We start from the raw sequence: 19,933 nt of genomic DNA on the forward strand, positions 1-19,933 counted from the left end.
CAGCACACAGTGCAGGCAGTAGGGGAGGAAAAAAAGGCACATCTATTTTCTGACAATAAAACTGGTATTTATATCTGAGGAAATGGTGCTTTTTGATTTATTTATATATTTATTTGTTGTTGTTGCTGCATCAGCCACGCTTCTCTATCTGCTGGCAAGGTGTGTGTGTGTGTGAGAGAGGGAGTCTGATATGGAGAGCTGTTTTTAGGAATACCAGACAAAGACGAAAAGAGAGGCTGGATCCAGACTGCATCCATCTCGAGACCGGAGAGGCACCCAGCGGTAGCCTGGAGGTGGAGAAGAAAGAGAGGAATGAACAGAAAGGTATGTATAGCTGCAAAATACAGTACATGAGCGTGCTATAGATAGACGGGGATCATTTCCACAAAAACTGGAGCGCAGAGCAACCTTCGGTACTGCTGACACTGTGAATGTACGGGAAATACAATGATGGCTGGCAATGTCACCTGATGTAATGTAGCTCTTCATCTGACCCCCTCACCCCGCCCTTGGTTGCTTTTTTCTTTTGCCACGTGGCTCACCTTTCTTCAGGCTGGTGAAGGGCACGGTGTACTGGCCCACAAACTCACTGCTGAGGAGGCCGGTTTGATCTTTGACACAGAAGCGGATGAGGCAGAGTTCAGGCACACTGATGCTGAAGTTCATGTCGGCATCCCAGTAAGGACCCAGAGCTGTAATCAGAATGAGAAGAGATGATTAGAATCAGCAGGGGTCCTTGGATTTAGAAAAAGCGGCTGTAATAAGCATTTTTATATAAATGCAGAATTAGTTTTATGTGTTAAGAGCCACTAGTAGAGATAAACCCATAGAAAATGATCACCTGCCATAAAGCTTCTACTTGTTTTGGTGTTATGGCTGACAACTGTACTGTTTTAGTTAAGTGTTGCCACTTTCATCGTGTCATTTTTGGCAGTAAACTCCTCAGTACTTAGTCATGCAAACACAGACTATCGTTTAGTGCAGCCACAGCGCTGTGTAGAATGGTCTGACTGCCCTTCATGATCATTCTGCTATAGCAGGAAGAAACAGCTATGATGTGTCTTTCTTTCTTTAAACCAATGAAAACAGTAATAATCCATCCATCCATCATCTATACACCACTTAATCCTCATTAGGATCGTGGGTGGGCTGGAGTCTATCCCATCTGACTCAGGGTGAAGACAGGAGACACCCTAGACAGGTCACCAGTCTATCACAGAGCTACATACCCAGACAAACAGTCACACTTGTAATCACACCTATGAACAATTTAGAGTTACCAGTTAACCTCAGCATGTTTTTGGACTGTGGGAGGAAGCCAGAGAAAACCCACGCATGCGCAGGGAGAACATGCAAACTCCATGTAGAAAGATCCTCTAGCTGCAAACCAAAAATGCTAACACCAAGCCACTGTGCAGCCCAACACAGTAATAATGCTTCATAATAGTCTGTTATTATTGAATAATAATTTATTATTATGCTCTTACTGAGAGGTGCTGAACATGATTTACTTTTATGAGCTAAAAAAAGTTTTTCATTTCAAATGAACTCACTGTCTTTAATTTTGAAATGCTCTGCAGGTGCATTCCAAAGATATGCATGTGTTTTTTGTTTTGCCTGTTCATGTGCAGATGAGGGTTTCATGACTATTTTAAGAATGAAAGCACCTCAGTAAGTTTTCATCAGGATGTACTGTGCACAGTAAAGTCTGTTCTCAATAAATATGAAGATCAATGACATAAAGCTGACAGGAAGTACTCCAAAAGTAGTTAATAGAGATGACTGACAGGTGCTGCAGTGTGTGAACCTCCCCATCAACAGATTTGTAGAGTCAGTCTCTACCACTATGTTATGGTCTGTTAATGGAAACCAAAAAACTAAGAGACCAAATATTTGGAGGGACAAAACTTCAAATGTAGACAAGCTTACCATACAAACATTATGGGATGATAATATATTAGTATTGTGTTTGTTGCCAATATCTACAAATAAAATATCACACAAATTGATATTATTCTCATTACATTCAGACTTGTAGAAACAAGGTAAACAAAAGCCATTTTTCAAAAATGTGTTTTGAGAGTTATGATTCATATGTCACTGATCAGGCTTTCATACTTATACAACTCAGACTAAGCTCTTCTTTAGTCACGGTGCTGTGGAGCGAAGCCACTGAACCTTCACAGCAGAGGACATACTGAGGGAGAAGAGGTATCATTCACTTATTCCGATTATTGTTCAAAAGCAGCAGCCTGGGTTGCCCAGATAGCTCAACTGGTTGAGTGGGCGACCCATAAATAAGGGCTATAAGTCCCTGATGCAGCAGCATGGGTTTGATTCCAGCTCATGGCCCTTTGCTGCAGGTTTCCCCCCATTCTTCTCCTCTACTTTCCTGTCTGCCTCTCAATTTATTCTGTCAAAAATGGCCAAAAAAAATACTTAAAAAAACAGCAGTCTAGTCATTCTGTAAAGCTTTTGTGTCTTGTAGGTGTAATGTTCACCTGGAGTACAGTTGAGGCTGGTAGTAATGTCATTAGTTTTGCTAATACTTGCATTCAAATTTAAACCTGCTACCGATATGAAGAGGAGAAGTTATTCCAGTTCATCTTGTGGGGAATCCAATTTCCTCACATATCATTAAGCCGTTAATTTAATAGCTGTTGAGATATTTCAGTCTGGACCAAAATGGTGATGAGGCCAACAGACTGGCATTGTTGTCTACACAGTTAATAAATAGACCAACGGTAGCATCTTTGTCATGCTGCTGAAACCTGACAAGTGTGAGGGACAGTTTTCCAGGACAATTAAAAAAAATTTCACATTTGCTGAAGATCTTCACTTACATTCAATTTTTCATCTCTATACATGTTCATTTGCATTCAACTGTGACCTTCTCTGTTTCTTGAAATGATTTTATGATTTATGTCCCGGCATGAGCACTCTGTACCCCTCAGGACTCAGTCTCTTCCTCCTCTCCCTCTTTGTCTTACCCCATATAATACGTTCAGGATCCATGTGATGCTCAAAATCACTGCAGACCACTTCACTCTGTGTGCAGCATCTACCTTCATGCTTCTAGTCCTAGAAGCCTCTTCCTCTGCTTTTCCTGTCCTTCTGTGCCAGCATACTTCAGTTATTGTTCTACGGCATTTGGCTTTTGCCACAACAGCACATTTTCAGTGGAAGTGACAGTTATACAGTGGGCAATTTAAAGAAGTATAAGCTCGCAAATCTCTGATGAAATATCAGAAATCCATCATTTCTAATTTCTACAAAACTTAAAATATAACTTCAAATAGAAATACTCTCCAGTCTCAATCAGTTAATTCTAACAAAATACCACTTGGGCTAGTAAAAGTGAAATCAAATCTGATACGGTGCTGCTGGTCTGGTGCCACTGTGACTTGATGAATTCATTGTACAGTTTGTGTTGCAGTACTTACAGTTGTTTTTGACAGTCGACGTGCATCTTCTGTGGGAATCACACGCAATCCCATGAGTCTCCACTCTAACAAACGGGTCCAATGCTTTACCGCTCCTGGGGACGGGGAGGTTGGACCCACTGATCACCTGTAGATAGACACACACAAAGATGCAAGAAAAGAGTCACTCGTACCACTAATACACAGTAAATATTAGTGAGAATAGAAGAGAAATCAAGACAGGCATTGAGGGTAGAGAAGAGGAGAGGGCTGTAATTACACTAGTCTGGAGAAAGGCTGGCTTATCTGCAGTCCTGTCACACTGAGCCTCCCCTTCCCTTGGCCCTGAGCAAAGACAAACCTGCATGTACTTATCACGGCATGCCCCGCTTGGCACTGATGAAGCTTTACAGTGTCCGGCCCAAAATTACAGTCCCTTTCCTCTCCTAAAGTCATGCTACCAAACACCCCGCGTTCTGCTCATTCGCAGGCGCAACGCTCCCTTCCTGTGGGCGCAAACGTAGCACTTACCATTACACAAAGAGTTGTTGTGGAAAAGCACATCATAGCTTATAGCTGACAGTTTTATGCTAAATAGACTCATGAAAGCTCAAGGGGACATATTGTTTTCCTGAACAGATGAATAATTTAGCGTTGAAAAATTGAAACCCCGACCTTACCATAGTTATGACAGCGAATGCTACTTATGAATCTGATTCACTGAGTTGAGAGCTGAGTCAAGGTAGCAGGATCTTCCCTCAAGTGATCAAATAATACAGAATGATGATGTGAATAAATAAAGGTAGGGCGTTTTCCCTGGGCACCCAAAAACAGAGAACATCACATTTATATTTCATGCATCGTGCTGTGGGTCTGTGTGTGTGTGTGTGTGTGTGTGTGTGTGTGTGTGTGTGTGTGTGTGTGTGTGTGTGTGTGTGTGTGCGTGCGCGTGCGTGCGTGCGTGTGCGTGTGTGTGCATACATATCCTATTAGAAGACAAGGTCTGATGTGCTTTTGTCTAACTTGAGTCTATATGTCTTCATGAACTATTGTCTGCTAAAAACACATTTCTGTCATCAGATGTATAACAGAGCCAAGATTTATAGCAGGGATACTGTATGATAGGACTTTAAAACAAAGTTTATTCAAGTTTATTATGCTCTTTGTTTAGCCTGGTAGCAGACTAAAATATGTAAATTAGGACTAAACAGAACTGTACAGCATAAAGTGTTGCTTTAGCATCTGTCTGTTAGTTTGCCCTGTATTAGACAAACTGAACGAGTCCTTTAGAGAGGTGCTTCTGCAAAGAAATGTGCTATTGTTTTTTAATTATTAGGGTCCGAGCACTGAATGGTGCAAAGATCCTATTGAAACCCATGGGTTTATTCTACTCTATTGTTCTTTCGTTGGCTGACTTTTCATTTGGACTTTTGAAGGCCTGAAAATACTTGAAAACGCGTGAGACTTTGCACACACATCAGGACCGGTGAAAATTTTGATATTTTAGGGGAATTGCATTGGTGTGGGCTGCACAGTGGCGTAGTGGTTAGCACTGTTGCCTTGCAGCGAGAAAATCCCTGGTTCGCATCCCAGCCTTCCCGGGATCTTTCTGCATGGAGTTTGCATGTTCTCCCTGTGCATGTGTGGGTTTTCTCCGGGTACTCCGGCTTCCTCCCACAATCCAAAAATATGCTGAAGTTAACTGATTATTCTATATTGACCATAGGTGTGAATGTGAATGTGATTGTCTGTCTGTATATGAAGCCCTGTGATAGACTGGCGACCTGTGGTGTCCCCTGCCTTCGCCCCAAGTCAGCTGGGACAGACTCCAGCCCCCCCACAACCCTGCTGAGGATTAAGCTCTGAATGGATAATGAATAATGGACGCATAGGTGTGAGCCAAAGTGGCTCCATAGCACCACCTTGAACATTTCAAACATTTACTACGGCCAGTACGTGTCACCTATAGTTATGAAATTTAATGAAAGTTTGTAATTTTTTTCCAATTTTTGCACTTTTTCAAAAGCTAGAAACTCAAACAAGGTAACCCCGACAGAGCTCAAATTTGGCCAGGATGTACTCCAGGCATGGGTGATCAAAAGTTACCAAAATGCTCCTCAAAAGTCTGAGAGTGTGGAAATGGCAGCTGGCGAAATTTCGACAATTTGCCATGACACAGGACATGCTGTAGTAACAGCCTGTACATGCTACGATCTGCCTCAAACTTTACATGTGTCATCAGACTCCAGTCCTCATCACATCCATATACAGTCACAGTCACAGCGCCACCTGGTGGATAGACAGGAAGTGATGCATAACTAGCCCGTACATGCTCCAATCTGCTCCAGTCTGCCTCTAACTTTACTTGTGTGATCAGAGTCCGACCCTGATGAATTCCATAGACCAATATACAGTCACAGTGATAGCGCCACCTAGTGGATAGACAGGACGTGCTGCATATCTAGCCTGTACATGCTACAATCTGCCTGAAACTTTCCGTATGTCATCAGTGACTGGCCCTCATCACATCCATTAGCCGAAATACACTCTCAGTCACAGCACCGCCTGGTGGACATGCTTGGATTTGCTGACCAGCAAGGATGCGAGGACCCATTCAACGCTGCTTGCAGCTTTAATTATTATTGTATATGTTTAATGTTGTCAAAACCACAAAGTTCAATTAATCCTCAATGAATTGGGAGGAACACAGAATAGAGACATATATTTTAACCTGCATGACTAAATTAGATGTTAAGTAAGATGTTTGGGTAAAGAAAAGCCTTTAATGGGTATTCTCACTTTGATTCATTGCTGACAGTAGACTGATTCTAGCAGAATAACATCACATGTTCTCTCATCTACCTCCACTGCAGTTTTCTGTATGACCTCCACATATTGTCTTTGTAGTACAAAGCTTCAGATGACAGAGGAGCTAGTGTGTGACTGTTGTCCTTATGGACTCAATAGAAATATGTGACCCTGCTCTGTTCCGTTCACCCCTTGTCATGTGGCATAGAAGCTGTACATTAAACTGCTGCTGTTACCATCCCCCAAGATGCTTAAAATAATGGAATACGGATAATTTATTAATTGGACCCTGGGTCTAATTGCATTAGATCACCCCTGCCTCTCCTTTCCGTTTACTTTCTGAGGGAGATAATCTAATTAAACAGACACTCTCGGGGAGTTTTACATCATTGTTGGTTCACAGCATCCGGCAGGAAAGTGTTTATCTGCAGGCAAAGAGTAGGATGAGCTCTACAATGCCCTAGATTGTGAAGCATAGACACACACATATGCATGTGTAGAGAACACACCTCCACAGACAGTCCTGTAACATTACACCTTAATCCATAAATCCACTATGAGTGGATTATTTAGAGTTCAGTGCTCCATAGCTGTACCTTGAGCAGCAGGTGTGTGGGTTTGAGGCTGTGCTGGCTGCAGCTGGGATCAAAGCTCCTCTGACTGGACGTGAGCACTACCGGCTTCAGGATGTATCCACAGCCTCCGTTGTCCTGGAAACGGCCATCATTAAGGTCCATAGGCAAACCCAGAGATTGGAAATTGAGAGCCACTGCAAAACACCATGGGACAATCTTGGAACAGTGGAAGCAAAGAAGCCACAAAGCAGAGGCACAAAAAAATAGCAGTGTAGGAACAAATTGAGAGTGTGTAAAGCTTGTTAAAATAAAGCAAGCAGCATGAGATGATCCCTGCATACCTTCCTTTTTTTATAAAGCTCTCTTTCATTCTGCTGGCGAGAGTTAAATTATACAATGACTTGAAATGTTTCTGCAACAATGGCGCACATTGCATCAGTGAGGCATTCAGAATCCCTAGCTGTGCAGCGACTGCCTGTGTAGTGAATTGTTCTGCAGTGCAAAGCTCTGTGCTGTCGTGTGCACTGCGTCGTCTTCAGTGCCGTCAGTGACTGCACATTTCAGACATGTGAACAGATTACCAGAAGAAAAGAACAAATTTAATCTGAACAAAAGGTTTGATTTCCATCTCTATCTGGCTCCAAGGAAATCCCTGGTGATCCTGGAAAAACACAGATTTAATTTTGTCTGAATCAACACGTTGCACTGGATCTAATTCTACATTTTCCCTGTGTCACAGAGGCCCAGTGGATGTGCTGCTCATCTGACTGCAATTGATCCATCTAGGCTGCTGCTGCTGCTTTGTTCTGCAGCCCCCTGCAACTGTGAAAAGTACAGATCACCATCCGCACAGCTGCCACCAAAGCACAGAGACAGTCTGCTGAGCGATCAGCAGGACTGCATGTCAGAGGCTGACTGATGGATGGAGGTGGATGAGGAGGATGTATAAAGGCAGGCAGAGTGACAGGAACACTGGCTAAGACAGTGTCACACAGATCAGGGTTATAACTTTAACCTCATGGGTAAATCATGCATTACTAGAGGGCTGCAGTATGTGAAGTTTAGCATTGATTTTTTTTAAAGCACAGTTACCGTGGAAAGCCCTGGCATGTTATGTGGAGCCAAGCTCGATGCTCATGCTTGACTCTAAAGAAATAACTGTGGAGAAAAAAAAAAGCTCAGCTCTGACCCAGACATGGCTGTAGTTTAAAGAAAAGAGAAAAAAACCCCACATTTATCAGGTTTCAGATTGATTTAGAAAAGATGTGATAACGGCTGGGAGAGGAGCTGCTCCAGGGAAAACACAGATGAGGTGTTCAGGCTGCAGACTGGAATAAAATGTTCTTTTCACTGCTAATCGACAGGATGCTTGGTCAGGTTGTTCCCTTTGAAGTTTGACAGTCTAACTTCTGGATTGCAATTCTCCTCATTTCAATAGCTTGTCATTGATTGCTGTTGCTGTTCTGTGTGTGTCAATAAATTGCTGGTTTCTGTTGACACTGCTGACTCAGAAATCAAAGAACATTTAAATGTATGTCTATAGGGTTATGATCATGGCCTGAACAGAATTATGGGTTATAGAGACTGAAGCACTCCAGGAATATTTCATTACCCCTTTTAAATCCGACATATTTATTATTAGTTAATTTATTATTTTAATGATTTGCTTTATCGCAAATTTAAATATGAATAAATCAACAAATTAATGTAACTACTTCATAATTTATTTAATGTGTTAATTAAACTGATTGTAATGTATTTATTATTTATGCTTTACTTATTTCTGTAATTAGATTGGTTCAATTAATTAAATGCTTTATAAACATTTTCAATTATTCCTGCAGCTCCCCTGAAGGCGTATTAGGTAATATTACACGCACTTGGAAATTTGACAAAAATATGTGGAAAAAACGGCATTTGCATTTGTCATGAATGTAATTTCAGATTCCTTTACTTTGCTAATATTGTAGCATCTTTGCTACTTTTGCAGTTGTCTGTTTTTATGCTGCCATTGCACTCATTGCATTACTTTTTGCACTGCTGTTTACAAAACTTTAATTTCCTCATTCACTGTTTATTTTTATTGTTAGCAGTTGACACTTTATGGTGCATTTTTCACTTTATTACATTTTTTTAATCATAGTATATATTTACACTATTCTGCATTTTGTGTTTTGGTATATTTTTCAATTTGCTAATTTATTTGTATTGTGGTGGTGGTCACTTTTGCTTTCTGGTTGCTACTAACAACAGAATTTCTCCTGGGGGTCAGTAAGGTATTTCTATTTGACTCTATTCTATGACATTAAAACCACTGACAGGTTAATCAGGGGAATTAAATAATATTGACTATCTCATTGCAGCACAATGTTCTACTTGAAAACTGAAGCCCTTGGCATTGATGTGGATGTTACTTTATGTGTCCAACCTTAACATTGTTGCAGACCGAGCCCCAAGGCGTTGACCCAAAAACTCCAGATCTCAAACCAATCTAGCAACAGCGGGATGCACAAGAACAAGCCTGACCCACAGAAGGCCTCCAACACCAAAGTTAAAAAGCTCTTCCAGCTCACCAAGCTGCGAGCCGACGTTCCAGAACTCCTGAGGGTTGAAGTTGGAGGAAGAAGTTCTGGAGCCTGCAGGGTAAATCCTGCTGAGGAACTTCTGGTTGTGCTGAACAAAATCCAGACCTGAGAGAGCGGAAACACAACACATCAAAGGTCAAACATGTCCTCTGACACGCTCATTAATCTGAACATCCACAGACTTCACAGATGTCATTCCTATGATCTTGTACTATTTAATCCAACTCTCTGACTTAGTCACAGTGGCGATGTGATGCAGTGATCCAGTGAGAGCACTGAGGTGTTTAATCATTCATAACAAGATGCTTAACATTACTGATAAGATTACTGGATATGTTTTGTGAACTTTAACGATCAGATTGCTTTAATTTTTTAAAAAAAAAGAATCCTATAGAAAAGACAAACCAAGTTAATTGTTATTTTTTCCTTGATGTCAAATGGAAAGAGGATATCTTAAATGGCTTTTTTCTGATTAGATTTTGATGTATGTATAATTATTCTCGCTCTGAGGGCTAAAAGACAGGCACACAGCTTCAGTCTGTGTGATATCATTACCACAGCTGTGTAGCTTTCTTGCCGGGCTTGACAAAACAACAAGGTTTTTACAGCTCCAGCATAGCTAAGACTGTTAATGGTCCCTGCCAGCCAAGTCAACCAGCTCATAATGTAGCTGTGTGTCTGGAAAGTGTCATTCCTCCTCAGCAGGAACAGATTTCACTTCTCTACATCACTCTGTTTCTCCGATATACTGCGGCATGGCAGCGTGATGACAGTTTAACTGATTATCCGTTGATTCAAACCTCTGTGGGCTCTTTTCACCTCTCCAGCAGTGGGAGTACAAGGCACATTTCTGGGCTTGTGCTGTTGTGTTTTATTCCCTAAAAAGCATTCCCCTATGCTGCAGATGCCATGTTCAATATGCTCTCACTATTATGGGAGTTTATGGCCCAGGATGTAATTGCGTTTCTCATCCAAAGAGCAGAGAGAGCTCGGTGTAATGATAAATCAAGTGAATCTGCTGGGCTCATCAAAATTCTATTTTGTAATATTTAGATTTAGTAATTCACATTTTTATTAGCTAAAAGTTACGCTTTTCTTTCCCTTGTCTCATAACTCAGACTAATAGATTGCTTCTTACCTGAGGCTTTGGCTAACTTGCGAGCCTTCTTCTCTGCCATAGACGTGTTCTCATAGCAGTTCTGATTGTCCTTGGAGTGACTGAAGCTGACAAACTTGACAGACCTGGTGTATATCACCAGGTCAGACAAGGCCTCGGCCACCACCACCTTCTTCTTCTACTCATGACAAAGAAACCGAAGGCAGAAATGAAATGCAGATAACAACAGACTGAGAGCTTTGTCCTCTGGTCCTCATTCAAAATCATTTTGTTTATACCTGTTTCAAGCTATTCTTGCCAAATCTCTGCTCTAGTCTGACTGATAAACCCCTAACTTACTTTCTTCTTTGACCCTGCCTTTCTTGTAGGCCAGAACTTTGGTTTGCTTTGCTGATCCTCATCCTCCTCATCCTCATCCTCCTCCTCATCCTCGCCCTCATCTGCACTCTCCTCTGCCCCCTCTGCGTCCTCTGTCTTAGTCTCACGTTTGAGCTTTTTATTCTTGATGAGGATCTTATACTTCAGGTCCTGGCATGTTCATACATACAAATAAAGTATAAATTCATACATGAATCAGTGCAAATATTTCCCAATAACAAACATGGAAAACCACCACAGAGTTGCATCAAACTATATCCTCAAACTTAGGACACAAATATCAAAACACTCTCTTTTATTGGACCAACTACCCCCGCTATGATTTGGTACAAAGAGGCTTTTCTTCAAAGAGTCTCATCGTTGCATGTAAACCACAGCCAAGTTCAGAAAGATAAGAAGAAACACAACAGAAGCAGCAGGTGTTTCAAATCACAGAATCACACATCTGCTGCTACATTTCACTGTCCTGACTCCAAATCTGTCAGGATTGTTTTGGGCTCTGTTTGCCAATGAGCAGCAATATGCTAAGAGCAAATGAAACATTATGGTCTGGATGCAGCTCCATGATAAGCCATTTGACAGGAAGCCATTGTAACATACTGTATGCACAGCCATGATATGCAAAATTATTGCATTGTCAACAACCTGTAAGAGACCATATAGTGCAAAAATTACAACCTTAAGAGCTCCACTTGGCACTGCTTTACTGCACTCTTTTAGTTTTTAGCACTCTTACACAAAATTATACAGTCTGCAGAGCTAAAATAGAGACTTCGCTTTGGTCGAGCCGATTTAGGATATCATGTATGGCTCTTGAGAGTTTTGCCTCATGCTGACAGCAAAAATAGGATAAAGTGGTGTAATAACATGTTAATTAATTATAGCTTTATTTTGAACTCTGCTAAAGCGCTGGATAATTAGGAAATAGAACCAAGACAACTGGCTGTTACATCTTTGGCTCTGACAACTTGGTAAACAGCTTTAAAACCTTTGATGTAACTGGTCGGAGTGTCGTGCAAGTAATGAGCAATTCCGAACATCGCAGATTGGTTTCCACTTTCATAATTACATAGAAAGTTGGGTGTGAGGCTGCATGAATTTAAAACATGAATACTGATTTAGTGTTCCTGTTGCTGGGGTTAATAGTCAAGATGAAACCATTAGCACTGAGGCTCTTATGGAAAGCCCCCCCCAACTACCAAAGTCGTAAAGATAAAAAGCGAAATGGGGAATATGCACTCTGAGGATAAAACGTAAACCAATTTTTGCACTAAATTCTAAAGCAGTAGAAGTCAGACGGAGCAAAGACACTCTGGCGAGGCAGCACATGTTCATCCGTACTCAGAGAAAAATACCCTTCATCCTCCTCATCGTATTCAACCAACTAGAATGACTGTGTCGGTGTCTTCCAGGCCGGTTGTTTTGTAATGAGCTGAGACAGATGCTTTCAGAGGAGAAGTCAGAACCCAATCAGGGTAATATAAATGAACTATCAGCTCGAGCGCCTCAACACGCTTAAAGTGATGGACACTTCTCAGGATCAACCATATCACATTAGATTTTGTGATTCTCTGAGAGATTAAAGGGGCTCACAAATGCAGATGTCCATTTACTCCTACATGCTGGTGGAGGAGAGCAACACGGAGCCTCAGAATGAGACTAATGAGGCCCTCCGTGATGAAGAAAAGGTCTCATTTGCTCCTTGTTTTGCTTTGCAATGACAGACGATAAGGATTTATACATGCAAACACCGTCAGCCCTCTGCTTGCGCTAGCAGCTCCAACATTTAAAAAATAGATTCTTCCCATTATTTACCACTAACAAAGCCAAACTCTGACTTCTTACAGGTCTTACATTTGGGCTTGGGAGGTCTCCAGTGGTCGAATGATCCAGCGGCGCTGTCAGCAGCTTGTCCCCTAAGATAGAGATGAGGTACTGGGCCATGACTTCCTGCTGCTCTTTGCTGCAATGGTTTTCCAAAGACAGGATCACTGGGTAAGCAGACACCTGTCAAGAATTAATCACACCAGAACAAAGAAAAAAAATCACGATTTAGTCTCCATTTCCAGCAATTCTCCAAAGTCCAAAGTCTTTACACCCTTCACAGGGAATGGCTGGAATTGCTAAATCAAAGACAGTTTGCAGACAAGGCATTTCTATTAGAGAGGTTACTAATTAGAGCAAATGCAGCTCAGTAGGGACTCTTGGTACCAACAGAGGCAGGAGTGAACTAGATACCTAAGGCACCACTTAGAAAGAGGAACTCTGTTATCATGGAGCAAACTGTATGCTTTTACCTCAAAGGCATGTTGCTCCACGGTGGTGATGACATCCTTAAAAAGTATCTTGGTGGTGAGGGTGTAGCCATGGTAAACTACAGGCTCCATATCTGGACCATCCCAGCAGTCAATCTCCAGACAGCGGCAGCCTTTTCTCAGAGCACTGAGTCGCATGCACAAACACACAAACATGAGATGCATAAGGCGATAGTAAACACAATGTAGTCTGGGAGAACTTATAAGTAGTGTTCTGGTGAAAACTTTGCCACACACAAGATCTCCATCATAACTCCTCTCATACCTGTGAGCAATTATATCAATAAATATCAATATATAATAACTGAATCCAACATGCAACCTATGTCTGGATCACCTCATGTAAAACTACAAAATTCGGTGTTTACATTTCGATTTTTCTTTACTAGTTTGGTGCATTACAATTACAAATGGATACAAAATGTGCCTTGGTCTTACATTATATTGCTTTTTATTGGCGTTGGGCAAAAATGAAATCGCTTTAACAGTGGAGCAAATAATCACGATGACAATGATGTATTTTCCTGCAAATGTATCGTGATGCAAGGTTATTTCTTCCTTATTCTCCAGACATTTTAAATCTGAATGAAATGATTCTGCTTCTCTACCAGTTTATTTCTGTTTTAAATGTAAATGATTGTGGCATCCAGACTGGGTGTGTTTCTCCTGCTTCTATTGTGATGCTAAGTTGCTAAGGAGACTAAGCAGCTCTTCGCTTTGATGCAAAGACGTGAGTGGTATCAATCTTCAAGCAAATGAGTGTATTTTCCCAAATTTTTAACCACTTCTTTACAGCCTCAAAGCCCAAAGTCAAATGTTAACACAGATTTCAAGAGGTCACCAAGTGCCTTTTCTCTGCACTTCATTGCCATCCTAAGTATAAAATTCACCCTATAAGCTAAGTCCTACAATGTTTTGTTTCCTCACAGAACTGGAGTTACGTCCACTAAGTACTATTTGTTGTTTTGGTACATTCAAAGTGGATGTCATGGTTTAAATTGTCGAAAGCTACACCACAAGGGAGACATAAAGACGGAAAGGGCCAATTAAGGGGGCGTTCATGTAAACACAGTTTTTGAAGTTAGGACTGTGTATGTGGCATGGTATACATTTTTTTTCCAAAGTAGATGAATGCATAGGGCAAGTTTATTGCTCTAGCTTATCATTGTGAAGTAAATGTTGATTGCACAATATAATGACTATACAATAATGAAACCATTGGCCTTTTGGTTGGTTCCCTGTAAGCCTCGCTTTCACTTCACAATTCTGTCTGACACCGGGTCCGAAATCCCCCAAGACAATGAAGACTTGCTTTACGATTAAAAGCAAAAACTGAACTGAAACTACAACTGACAAAAGAGCCATATTGTTGTTGACACAGAAGGCGAAGAAGGAGAATGACAGAAACTCCAACTTATTATTACAAGACATTTTACTCTGCCTTTAACATAGCGCTGAGATCTCAGTTTCTATTTCAAAGTGGGACTCTTAAAGTTGTTTCTTGCCAAGATGCTATCAGTAATCAGAAAACAAACCAGGAGATTCTTTCTTACTTCCTAAGAGGTGTGAATGGTGTCCTGTGTTGTTGGTAGTTTTATTTGTCATGAGACACATTTTAAGCTCAAGCATTCTGATGATGGACAAAAAACACAGGTAACTAGTTTTAGCATCCCTTGCAACACACAGGCTCTTATGAGGCATGCTTTTCTTCACTAAACAAATACCGACCCAACATCTGGTCATTTTATTTTCCTCACTCTCCCACCTGTGAGCGAATGGGATTTCTAAAAAGCAGTCTCCTGCTTCTGCCACTTTGTTTTCCTCTTGAGATCACTGTTTCATTATCTAAGTAAACCAGAGCTTCCAGGCTGCTGGATTGGAGGGTTCCACTCTACCAGCCGGCCAGGGCACTCAGCACTTTCACTGGAACCATAAATACTGCACTTCTGCTGCCATCAGCCACTTTCGTAATCGCCTCCATTGTCCCATAAAGGCACCGCAGCAATTTCACTGTCTGCCTCAGCACGAGTGGGTCAGTGAAATGAGAGGGAAAAAGAGTATCCAAATAACAAACATGTAGGTCTGGATTGAGAGGATAATCTCATATTCGAGGGCGTTTTAGATGGATATTTCAGCCAGATGCTTTATTAAATGGGATTCATTGTTGGTTTTGTGCTGTTTCTATATAAAGTAGCAGATTGATTAAACATAATGGATTTTACAGTTTAAATGATGTTTGGAGCCGAAACATTAAAACCACTATTAGGTGAAGTGAAAAACATTGATTATCTCATTACAGTGGAACGTTTCAAGAGGTGGAGTCTTTAGGCAGCAAGAAAACTCACAGCTCTTGAAGCTGATGTGTTGGAAGCAGGAACAATGGGCAGTTTATGAATCCGAGTGACTTTAACAAAGGGCATGTTGTGACAGCTAGACGACTGGGTCTCCAGGTCTTGTGGAGTTCCCAGCATGCAGTGGCAGGTAGCTACTAAGAGTAGTCCAAGGAAGGACAACCAGTGAAGCAACGACTGAGTTTTGGTCACCCAGGCTCACTAATGCCTGTGGGGAGTGACCGATCTGTAAACCTGAACTCTGGCTATGACAGAAAGGTGTCAGAACACACAGTACTTCACAGTTTGCTGCGTAGATTTTTCCCCTTCACTAAATATCATCAGGGAGGCATCTGAGAAGTCTCAGATTTAACCTACAGCCTGACAGTGACCCTAAATATGCAGCCAGAATCATAACAAACCATCTTCAGTGACAAAAAAAAAACAAGGAGTGCAGGAACAGATGGCACAGAGTCCTAAACCCCAACATCATGGAGTCGGTCTGACATTACATAAAGGGACGTTAGACACTGACACTTAAAGGCAAGGAGCGGTCGGGCCAAAGATTAATTTGATTTAGGTGTTTGTGTCTTACTGCACTTTGCATAAGGTTCATTGATAAATATAAAGTTTATGTGGCATTTTTTTTAAAGCATCATCACTTTGTCTTCAGTGCCTCAAAACTTTTGCACATTACAGTTTCTCTTGTCGCAAAAGCTGTATATGTATGTGCATATGCAACACGTCCCTACCTAACATAGGCGAACAGGTGGCTCTTTCCCACCAGCTGATCTCCTGTCAGGTAGGTGTTGTGTGATGAGGAGATGAAGTAACTGGGCAGTGACTGGTCCATGTCTTGGTACACTGAGGTGTGGGCCTGGTCGAACACACAGCAGTCTTTGGACTCCATGTACCTGAGGAAGCCTTCAAAGGTCATGGACCTCTTTTCTTTGGCTGGAGGAGGGAGAAGCAGTGAACTAAACACTGGCACTCATAATCAGCATTAAAATTTTAAAAGAAGACTGTAACAGCCAGCTCAAGCAGAAATACAGTTCCTGTTACAACATTAAACAGGTCAAAGGAACAACAGGCCCAAAGGTGTACAGAGTTCACCATCTTTGTTTCGTCGTACAGCTGAGACTGACGCTTTGTAAGGATTTGGTGATAAACCAATCTTATGCCAGATGCTAGATAAAAGTCAGTAAAGTCAGAATGGTTTTTCAAATTCATCCAGGAGAGTCTGTACAAAATTTTATTCTAATCCATCCAATAGGTAAATCAGTCTTGAATTAAGTGTAGGAATGACCAACAAATCAACATGGGGATGCTGTAGCTACTTAGTAAAGGTTTCTGTGCAGCTATTCTGAATGGTTAATCAACTAGCAAACCAAGAGTGTAAGTATGTTTAGTCTGGGTGTGTATGACACTCTTTCAGCTGAACAGTTAAAAATTTACTCAGCCAAATCTAAACAACATGTAAAATGGCCACACTCTATTTTGACTAGTTGCAGGGTCACAACAAAGACATCATGAACAAAACCTGTCCTGACCATGCTTTTCCTGCTTAGACAATAAAAGTGAAAGTGCTGTGAAAATGATCAGTTTAATTGGCCATGTTGCTAGTTAAGAGGAGCTTTCTTTCATATTCTAGTTGAAGAAATTCAGTGACTTTTATTTTCCTGACTATATATAAACTCCACACCACCTCTGCTTTCAGATAATTGATTAAAGAAATTTACAGCATTTGCAGGGAAGTGAACAAACGGCTCCTCAAAAAGCTACAAACTACTGCTCAAAACATTTTCCTGCACAGATCATGCCATAATGTGAAAAAGTGACGTCTGTCTTATATTTACTGCAGAGGCAAGCTGTGAGCCTTGTTGTTTTCTGTGTTTTGCTGTTTGCGATGGTGTGAATTTAGCCTGCAGTACACTGGGCCTGAGACAACATCTGGTCCACTGACGTGCCTAACTCTTCTGTTTTCCTTCTGTCATTTTACCCACCAGCTCCTGGGCTTACAGCAAATCACTTTGTCAGTCAGGTACCTCTGGAGCTCAGGTCTTAACTTCTGTTCTAACTAAATTAGCATCGCTACATGTCAGTGCCTTAGTCCTTAAAGAATGGAACCATTTTTTACCCACAGTAATGAGCAGCGAGCAGTCTGCCATGGCACACAACTCTCCCTTCACTCACCTGCCTCTTCAATCTCATATCTGTCTATCAAACTCTCTGCCGTCTCTTCATTTGCTGTGAGCTCCATCTGCTCCTTGTGGAGGAACCTTAGGAGGGCAGCGGCAGGCAAAGCCGTGTGGCCCGAGGCGTAGCATTGGTACAGATGCTGGATTTCAGCTCTCCTGGAGGAGGGGGCCTTGCTTCTCTTCATCATGATCTGCACACAATCATATAGCTTCTTAAACCCTTGTTGATGATGCACTGAGGTTGTTCTTTAGTGTCTTTGTGAAACGTTTAACTCGGATAGGCTTCTGCTTTTCTTCGAGGCTGAATATCCGTCGTGATCATTTTAAAAGTGTTAAATTTAGGTCCATTTAAGGCTTAATACTTCAAAATATTCTTTATGTTGTCATTTTGTAGATATTTTAAACACTCGTCTTTCAAAGGCACAAAACATCAGTTGCTCTCTAAAAATATACAGGAAGGAATAGTGAATAGAAATGTCATCCCTGAGATGTGTCTTGGCTTTTACCTGAGCTTACTGTTAAAATACTACTTTTTCAAACTCAGTGTGAGAGAAAATAAAAGAGAAGTCGGGGTGTTTGCTGGAGACAAAGTTCTCCCATCCTCTCACCCTCCGTTCCTCCCTTCCTTCCTCTCCTATCTCTTACTTCCATCAAATACTGAGGCTACATCTGTGTAACTTTCTCATTTGAGTCCCTCTCCTCTGCTTGTCATTGCTCTCAGTCAGTGAGACAAAAGTGTCTGTGACTTTCTCTGGCTTTGTGTGTCACTTTCCCTCCAAACCTTTCATCTCTCTGTTCAACAGCCCTTCACAGTTCAGACACAGCCTAAGCCAGTGTTGTTCAGCGGGTACCCTGCAGTGGGCCGCTCTCCCTCAGCATCTGTCACCACGGTGTGAGCAACACAAAGCAACCAGCTCTGCTATCATCTCCATTAACCTTTCATGCAACTGCAGCAACTGTAGCTAAAACTGAAGATCTGTCTGATTAACTGACCAAGACATATCATCAATCTAACATCAGATGTGCAGAAAAAAATAGACTTTCTCATAGATACTAAACTGACATTTTGCTGCCAGTAAGCCAAAATCACTGAGGGAGAATTAGCTTAGAGGCGGCTCCAGTGGGACTGAAATGCTTCAGTCTGAAGTGTTTCCTGAAAACTCACTAAAATATCATATAAACAGAAGCTTACCTCAGATATGGATGGTTTCTGAGCCCTTATAGTAAAGATATTTCGGACAAATATAAGAAAATAGAAGGGTAATAAAATTATTCTCTCTTATTCTGACTTTTTTAGCCAGTTTCTGGAGAAATATACAAAGCTGTTGCCATAGTGACAAAACATTCTTATTCTAAATACATGTGAAAAAAACACTGAAGATCATAACTGTATTGCATACAACTTTCCCTAAAGTGTGTCAAAATCACCTTGTGTGTCATTTTTCTAGGAGTGAGTGGTGGACAGAGTGCAACGTGTGAATTGAGCGCTTTAGCCTTCATTTTCCTGCCTATGAGAGCAGCTGTCTGGACTGAGTGAAGTGTTCTTCTACTCATATTGAAGTGTTTATACTGTATGTCAGCGTGACTGGAAGTGCAAATCTACAGCAAAATATAATAATCAAACATACACTGAATGTCTGTTTAAGCAGAGATGTGTCAGAATACATTACTCATAATTATTTACAGTTATTAGTCAGTAGTCAGTCCCAACATCGCCATTCCTGTTGGTCAGACTTTCATCCAGAATGAGATGTTTTATCTATTAGTAGGTGGAAACTTGAAATTTCAATGTTCCTACTGATTTGGATTCTGACCAAAGTCCTGCAAATCTGATGGAATTTCCATTAGCCTCAGGTGTATTTCCTGTTGACTTGCTACCAACAGCTCACCTACACCTCTGCTCAAACACAGTAAAGATACTCTATTATCCACAATGGCAAGCTTTAATATTGAATTAATTCGGCCACATATGCCTAAACTGGAAATCGATTCTGAAGAATAGCAATCATACAGAAAGTTCAGCCCTGTGTTACTTATGAAACCCCACAAGTTTAAAACCTTGTTTTTGAGGCTGCCATTGGTTCACTCTAAGCATTTTTCAAGGCCAAAATGTTTAGCTATGGCTATTAATTTCACCCGTGATGTTTCCTGGCATATAAGAAACACCATATGGACACAATAACAAGTTACAATTTGATTTTCATT

At 41.2% G+C, this 19,933-nt stretch overlaps 1 protein-coding gene across 1 annotated transcript; it reads right to left on the minus strand.

Moving 5' to 3' along the window:
* Positions 1-151: 151 nt before the first annotated feature.
* On the minus strand, positions 152-19,035 carry LOC111573644 (1-phosphatidylinositol 4,5-bisphosphate phosphodiesterase zeta-1-like). Its single transcript, XM_023277910.2, has 12 exons — positions 18,921-19,035; positions 17,724-17,919; positions 16,283-16,484; positions 13,183-13,327; positions 12,740-12,892; positions 10,847-11,035; positions 10,529-10,685; positions 9,379-9,495; positions 6,827-6,999; positions 3,444-3,570; positions 543-692; positions 152-287 (listed from the first exon to the last, which is right to left on the minus strand). The coding sequence occupies exons 2-12, from the start codon at positions 17,914-17,916 to the stop codon at positions 205-207; spliced, it is 1,689 nt and encodes a 562-aa protein (XP_023133678.2). The 5' UTR covers positions 17,917-17,919; positions 18,921-19,035; the 3' UTR covers positions 152-204.
* Positions 19,036-19,933: the final 898 nt, after the last annotated feature.

The sequence above is a fragment of the Amphiprion ocellaris genome, chromosome 3 (genome assembly GCF_022539595.1).
Source record: "Amphiprion ocellaris isolate individual 3 ecotype Okinawa chromosome 3, ASM2253959v1, whole genome shotgun sequence".
Classification (NCBI taxonomy): Eukaryota; Metazoa; Chordata; class Actinopteri; family Pomacentridae; genus Amphiprion; species Amphiprion ocellaris.